This window comes from Penaeus vannamei, chromosome 30 (genome assembly GCF_042767895.1).
Source record: "Penaeus vannamei isolate JL-2024 chromosome 30, ASM4276789v1, whole genome shotgun sequence".
NCBI lineage: Eukaryota > Metazoa > Arthropoda > Malacostraca > Decapoda > Penaeidae > Penaeus > Penaeus vannamei.
In genome coordinates, this window is record NC_091578.1 from 22,075,291 (window position 1) to 22,082,790 (window position 7,500).

Consider the following 7,500-nt stretch of genomic DNA (forward strand, 5'->3'; position numbering starts at 1 on the left):
GGGGCGAGGAGGGCTTCGGTTGGGGGGTAGGGCTTGGTTAGAGGAGGAATGGAGGGCGAGGAGGGCTTTGGCGGGGAGAGGAGGAAGGGGGAAGGGTGACAACTGCCTGGAGAAGCGCCGAGTCTCCGGTAGGACTAGGAGTGGTTGATGGCGGCTGGGAAGGAGGAGGAGGAGGAGAGGCAGTCCTCGAGGGATCCGGACGCCCGTCTCCCATCGCTCGTGAGGCTCCGACGCCGCCGCCCGCTACAGGAACAACGGAAGATAAATAAGGGAGAGGTGAAGAAGGAGAAGGGAAAGAAGAGAAAAGGAAGGAGAAGGAGAAATGGGAGACAAAGAGGGGATGTGAGTGACCTTGTGAGTGGCCAGGGTCAAGGAGCTCTCGTGACCGACAGTGTGAAAGGCCATTACTCCAGGAAGGCAAGAGAGAAGGAAAGAGTGACCGAGTTTTTTTCTGAGGCGTGTCTCCGGGAAGAAGTATTATGACCGCTCTGCTCGGGGTCCTGGGGTCCGCACGACGCCATGGGGTCACGCTGCTCCTGGCACGCCAAGGCCGATGACAAGTGGGTATTCAGACGAAAAAAAAAAGAGTCAAATCAGATGTGTTTTCCCTCTTGTATTTCTGTAATTCTAGTGAGTGACAGATAGGAGTTAAGCAACAGAAAGAGCAGGGCGGAGTGGGGCCGCAGGGGGGTGGAGAAGCCAGCAAAAAGCCAAACTGTCGGCTCTTGCAGGCGTCTCGTCAGCGGTGAAATCATATCGAAACGCGCGAGTCATCACAAGCCAAGAAGGGACGCGCCAAAGCAAGCAAGAAAGCAAGCAAGATAGCTGCACTTCCAACGGGGGGACTCTCTCAACCCACATCCACACCCACGGACCGTCGGACACAAGCAAGCAAGCAAGCACGGACGCACGCACGCACAGATCGATCGATGGCGAGACTTGCAAACTCATGCTGATGGTGTCGATTCCGTCCAGTTTGTCGTGTTTACGTTTTGATTCCTGGAACGAGAAGGATTTTTATTTCGCTTCTCTTTAGGACTCTGGTGGATACCGAAGAGAGATTCGTATACGAGAGAGAGAGAGAGAGAGAGAGAGAGAGAGAGAGAGAGAGAGAGAGAGAGAGAGAGAGAGAGAGAGAGAGAGAGAGAGAGAGAGAGAGAGAGAGAGAGAGAGAGAGAGAGAAGCCGTACGACCACCGTTTGTTTCGTCGAAGAAGTGGCACTAACGCCTCTTTTTTTTTCCTCGTGCTTTTCTTCCTGTTGCGCATTTGCAATACGAAGAAGGAGGGGATTACGAGTGCGTGCGTGTGTGCGCGCGTGTTTATGTGCTTGACCTCAACTCTTCGCGTTCCAGGAGTTGTGTGGACATCATTTTTTTTTTTTTTTTTTTTTTAATATCGTCAAAACTTGCTTGATTTAGGGTCAGCAAGGTCGCCGTTGCACGCGGAAAGGTCGTCCCTCCACCCCAAGGACGCGAGCGAGGGTCTTCGCGTGTGAAATTTTGTCGGAGCCGATCGCGAGGATGTCCGTTGGGGAATTTGACTTTTTGAAGTCTTTTCTCCTGCCTCCGGGTGTCGACGACCAGAGAGCGAGATGTAGGTCGCGGGGGGAGGAGGAGGTGGAGTAGGAGCAGGTGGAGGGAGAGAAGGAGAAGAAGTAGAAGAAGAAGAAAGGATGAGGAGAAGAAAAGGGAAAGGGGGAGAAGGAGGAGGTGGAGGCGGAGATGGAAGTGGGAGTAGAAGTAGAAGAGGGACGGAGGGGGAGGAGGAGGTGGCAGTGGAGGTGGAGATATATAGGATGGTAGTGAAGGTGTCGGTGGTGGAAGTGTGGAGGGTGGTGGAGGAGGGGGATGAAGAGGAAGTGGTGAAAGAGGAGGAGGAGAAATCGAAGAGGGACGGTCGCGGTAAATGTCACGTGAGGTGGTGCGAACGTGACTCCCCCGTTTTCTCCCACTTCCCCGGGGAAGCGGAAGGGGGAACTAAACTGTTCCAGCGTCCCCCTCGCCCCGGCCCCTGCTGACGAGCAGGCGAGGGACAGCGGGCGCTCGTGGTTCCAGCGTGGCACCAAACCTGTTCCGACTAATTTCCCATCTAAGCAGGTCTGCTGGCGATCCGAGCGGGATCCGGTCCCTCGCACCCCTTTTTGCCGCTCGCGAGGGGGTGGGGGAGAAGGACGTCTCTACCTCCCTACATTTCTCCCTGACGTCTACCCGCCCGCATTCTACGCATACGCACGTACGCCACTCGGGTCCAGGGTGTTGGGTGCGCGGGTGGGGTGGGGGGGGTCTAAGCTTGTAATTTGAAGGTCCGTGCGTCATCTGTGACGGGTGACACGGGAGGAATTGCTTTTAGCGACGCAAGCACTGGCTTGAAGATGGATACACCAAGGGAAATAAAACACTCGGTCGTATTACAAGGAAATGTTCGTATGAAAGCAATCTCATGATATCAAATGTCCTTCATACTGCTTGTGTAACCAAGAGGATTATCTGCGAGAAAAATGTTGCATTACGAAAAAAGTAGGAAACAGTATATGAAAAAGCAACTTAGTCTTTTGGAAATGTTGCGCCTGTGAGTGTGAGAAGTGCTCCTCGGAGGAAGGACTTGCTCAGCCGCCGTGCCCGAGGCCGAGGCCGCACGGGCCGCGGGAAGCACAGGGTGTGTAAGTCTGTAGCAAGTGCTGCTGTGTTAGGAAGCTTTTCATGTTGTATGTACAGACTACAATCATAGTCATGCTGACGTACACGCACATTCACTCACCCGCACTCACACTCACACACTCACATCAGCGAATGCCAGCTCGGCTAAGCCTTGTGGCTGGTTGTCCTGCAGGTTACCTGAATTGGGTCGGGGCAGCGGCGGCGCCTCCAGCAGCGGTGGCAGCGGCGTCGCGTGCGGCGGGGCGTGGGCCGCGTCGCCCGCCGTCAAGCCGCTTGCGCTCGTGCCCTTGGACCTCGCCTCGCCCGTGACCTTTGACCCCGGCGCCCCCCCGTCGCGCGCCCCCGCCGACCCCCAGGCCGCCAGCGCAGCAGCCTCCGCGGGGCACGAGGACCGGCCGGACACCTCCGCCGACGACGCCCTCAGGAAGGAGCAGCCGCCCAAGGAGCCGCTGGCCGAGGAGGCCCCCGACGCCTTCCCCGGCAGCCTGCACCGCAAGCGCAAGGAACACGCCGACGGCAAGGAGGGCGGCGAGCACGACCCCAAGTTTATCAGGTATCTCACCAGCGAGATTGCGAGAGGCAAGGAGAGAGAGAGAGAGAGAGAGAGAGAGAGAGAGAGAGAGAGAGAGAGAGAGAGAGAGAGAGAGAGAGAGAGAGAGAGAGAGAGAGAGAGAGAGAGAGAGGCGCAGAGCAAAAAAGAGAGAAAGGCGTAAAAGGCTAATGCATCTCTGTGAATGAGTCGCCTCGAGCCTTCTTGCACGAAGGAGAAAAAGAGAGAAAGACCCTAGGGCATGATCGTTTACACGTTGTATTATTGATATAATTATTTTGTTATCGCTGTTGTTGTTCTATGTACTGGCTATGCTGTATATTTGATGACTGTCACCCGTACTGCACTCGAGTTGAGGAAAATTCATGTTCGAAGTCTTCGTGTATGTCCCTCTTAGCTTGCACAGACCCACTGCACTTGAGTGGTTGCAAGTCCTTCCTTGAGATGTAAATGCACTGCCTTTTGAATATTTCTTTTTCTCTTCTCTTTTTTTTTTTTTCTTCTTCACCACTTCCTTTCTGGAGAAATAAGTCATGCTCGACCTACCCCTGTAAGATTCATTGTTTACATGTATACATTTATATATATTATGAGTTATTTATCCGTCGGCCGTTGCTTGCAGATTGTGTATTTCCTGTTACGCCGTTCTTTTTTATGGTCGCTCAGACGGCGGTTGTGTATCGCAAGACGTATCGCTGCCTGTGCTTGTGTGTGTTCTCCGGAACACATTTTATGCCATTCGCTTTGATGTCTCTTTTTTGTGCAATATGGACCTTGTGTATATGTACTCACACGTACACACACACATACGTATACGCACACCCACACCCATACCCATACACATGCTGCCCCCCACACACACACTCATGCAAACGCACGCACTTACACAGCTACACATTCACATGCACATAGTGCACACACACAGATATAACTGTATATGTATATAATGTAGATGTACGTATTTACATACGGGCATCAACTCTTATGAATAATTATTTGTTTTTTTTCGGCGTCGACCGAGATGGAGCACGCTGCTTGGTGTTTATCTTGAATTGTAGTTTTGATATTTTCGTGGATGGATCGTTGGTAGAAATATGTGTGACCTGCACATTCATATATGCAACAAACATTTGTATGTGTGTGTCTTCATATATATATAAACATGTATATGTTGTAGATCTGCAGTCGTGTATACGCATATACATGTAGGCCTATACATACGCTTTTATATTTATGCACGTATTCTTGTCCTGTACATTGATGACTTCACTGCATATAAACAAGTAAAGATCTCGCACACGTACCACGCGTACAAATGCTATTGCACTACGCCAAGGCACGCGCACGTACACTCTCATGTACACGTACAAAGTAGTTGTGTGCGCGTGACGAGTGTACGTGCTGTGTATGTAGAATGTACGTAATTTTTATTTTTATGCCTTTTTTTAGAGGATTCTTATTCAGCGGGTGAAAAAAATCGTTGTAGATTGCAGTGTCATGGCAAAAGTTGCAATGACGCACACGATAATCTTGACAAAACCTCTGGGTCGAGTTTGCAATACAAAACCCAATTGTGTCTGTCTGTGTCATGTTTTTTTTCTTTTCTTTAGTTGGCATGGGTAAGCATTTTGTTATTCTAAGTCGACCCCAGACTAACCAAAATGTTGTTTGTTTGTTTGCAGGTCAACCAGGGAGGTTGTTGACCACCTTGACAGCATCCGCCCCAAGGTCGCACCATATTCCAAAGTGAGTAAAGGCTCTGCCTGTTTATCTTTCTATCGGTCTGTCTATCTATGTATCACTCTGCCTGCCCGTCTTTATGTCCATCAGAACTCCTATCTCTTTCTATCCGTCCTTATATCTGTATGTATTTCCTCTACCTCTTCCCGATATTTTTTTTTCCTGGTCCCCTTTACGTTCTTTCTCTTCCCCAGTCTATCTGATCTTCTCTCCCTCCCCTCTTTCTCTCACTTTCTCCTTTATTTCCCCTTTTCTCTTTCTCTCTATCTTTTTTATCCGTCCCTTTGGAAGAGAATACCGGTAGTGCAGGGATAAACCTATTACCTTAAAAGCGTCATATAAAAAAGTAGGTAGGCCTAGATTGACGAAGAAAAGATGGAATAAGTTTTAATTGATATATAAATAGTTGAATAGGTAGAGAGATGGATGGAAAGTTAACGGAATGAGAAACCAAAGATGTATTAAATATAAACAGATAGGCCGATGGAGAAATGATGTAGTTTACATATATCTTCCTTAGCCTAAATGATAAGTGCAGAAGTGCCACTTATGCACCTCCCCTATTAGCTCCCCTTTTCCTCCCCCCTGCCCCTCCCCCCCCTCTGCCACTGCCCCTTCCCTTCCTCTGCCCCTTCCACCTCCCCTCCTCTGTCACTTCCCTCCTCCTCCCCCTCTGTCCCTCCCCCCTCAAGTGTGTGTGTGTGTGTGGCATCGTGGAGTGCCAAGGTGAAGCCTTGAAGTCTCTTGTCTTGACGTCAGCTCCGAGATAGACGACTGACGTGGGCCTAGAAAGTGATGTGCCACCCCCCCCCCCCCCTTTTTTTTTGCTATAAATATTTATTTTTATATAACCTGTTCTTCTAGCGTACAAGTTTTTATCTATTGTTTTATTGTGTTGTTGGTCCTAGGCCTATTTTTTAAATATCGAATGGAAAGTTCATCCTGGCGATTAATATGATGATGATACCGTCGTAGTCATGGTATCCTTATCACCACATTGATTCACATGAACAGTAATGATAGAGCCAACATGCTTATCGATTAAGTTAGATTTTTAGAATTAGAACGATTGTTCAATGAGAGAGAGAGAGAGAGAGAGAGAGAGAGAGAGAGAGAGAGAGAGAGAGAGAGAGAGAGAGAGAGAGAGAGAGAGAGAGAGAGAGAGAGACAGAGAGAGAGAGAGAGAGAGACAGAGAGAGACAGAGAGAGAGCGAGAGAGAGAGAGAGAGAGAGAGAGAGAGAGAGAGAGAGAGAGAGAGAGAGAGAGAGAGAGAGAGAGAGAGAGAGAGAGAGAGAGAGAGAGAGAGACAGAGAGAGAGAGAGAGACAGAGAGAGAGAGAGAGAGAGAGAGACAGAGAGAGAGAGAGAGAGAGAGACAGAGAGAGAGAGAGAGAGAGAGAGAGAGAGAGAGAGAGAGAGAGAGAGAGAGAGAGAGAGAAAGAGAGAGAGAGAGGGAGGGACACACACACACACAAAGACGCACACATACACACACACACACACACACACACACACACACACACACACACACACACACACACACACACACACACACACATACACACACACACAAAGAGAGAGAGAGAGAGAGAGAGAGAGACGGAGAGAGAGAGAGAGAGAGAGAGAGAGAGAGAGAGAGAGAGAGAGAGAGAGAGAGAGAGCGTGCGGGCGGGCGGGCGGGCGAGCGGGCGAGCGGGCGTGTAACAGGTGTGGAATCCGGCGAGAGATAAGTCTGTTTCTATTCTATTTTCGTCTACTTGTTGCTGTCTACTCGCTAATGGGGTGCCGGGGTGGGGGGGGGTCGTGGCGTTAGGATTTGGGTACGGGCGGGGGAGGGCAGGGGGGAGAGCATCCGGTTTCAGTGGCGCCAGGGTCATAGTGGACGGACGTTGGGAGGAGAGGGGGGGAGATATGGGTATGGGGGGGGGGTATGGACGGAGGGGACAAGGACCACATGGCACTCGGCGCGTGTGGCACCCTATTATTTTTTCTGTCTGTTTCTTATTGCTTTTTTATCTTCAGTATTATTATTTTTTTTTTACTATTATTTTGTGGTTCCAATCCCCTGTTTGTCTGTTCGTCTTCGTGTTCCCCATTGATTGATTGATTGATTGATTGTAAGTCATTTGTTTGTTTTTTTATTCAAATTCATCATCGTGTGGTTTTACTCGCCCTCCTCCCCCCCCCCCTTATCATAATCTTCGTCTTCTTTTCCCTATTCCCCATCGTCTCCCTCCTCCTGTTCTTCCCCTTTCTCCTCCTCCTCTCTCTCCGCCTCCGTCTCTTCTCCACCTCCTCCTACTCCTCTTCCTCCTCCTCCTCCTCCTCCTCCTCCTCCTCCTCCTCTTCTTCCTCCTCCACCTCCTCCTCTTTCCCTCCTCCTCCTCCTCTTTTCCCTCCCCCTCCTCTACCCCCTCCTCCTCCTCTACCTCTTCCCCCTCCTCCTCCTCCTCTACCCCCTCCTCCTCCTCCTCTACCCCCTCCTCCCTCCTCCTCTTCCCCCTCCTCCTCCTCCTTCTCTTCCCCCTCCTCCTCCTCCTCTTCCCCCTCGT

The 7,500-nt window shown here is 50.5% G+C and overlaps 1 protein-coding gene across 6 annotated transcripts in view; it reads left to right on the forward strand.

Moving 5' to 3' along the window:
- LOC113806028 (protein FAM13A) overlaps positions 1-7,500 on the forward strand; it is a 141,070-nt gene that overhangs the window by 121,815 nt on the left and 11,755 nt on the right. For 4 of the 6 annotated variants that reach the window (XM_070143142.1, XM_070143143.1, XM_070143144.1 and 1 more), the window contains exons 9-10: positions 2,831-3,211; positions 4,891-4,954. In XM_070143142.1, the coding sequence (XP_069999243.1) occupies positions 2,831-3,211; positions 4,891-4,954 (445 nt within the window). The remainder of the gene's footprint in view (positions 1-2,830; positions 3,212-4,890; positions 4,955-7,500) is intronic. The other 2 variants (XM_027357123.2, XM_027357125.2) reach the window with 1 other exon arrangement.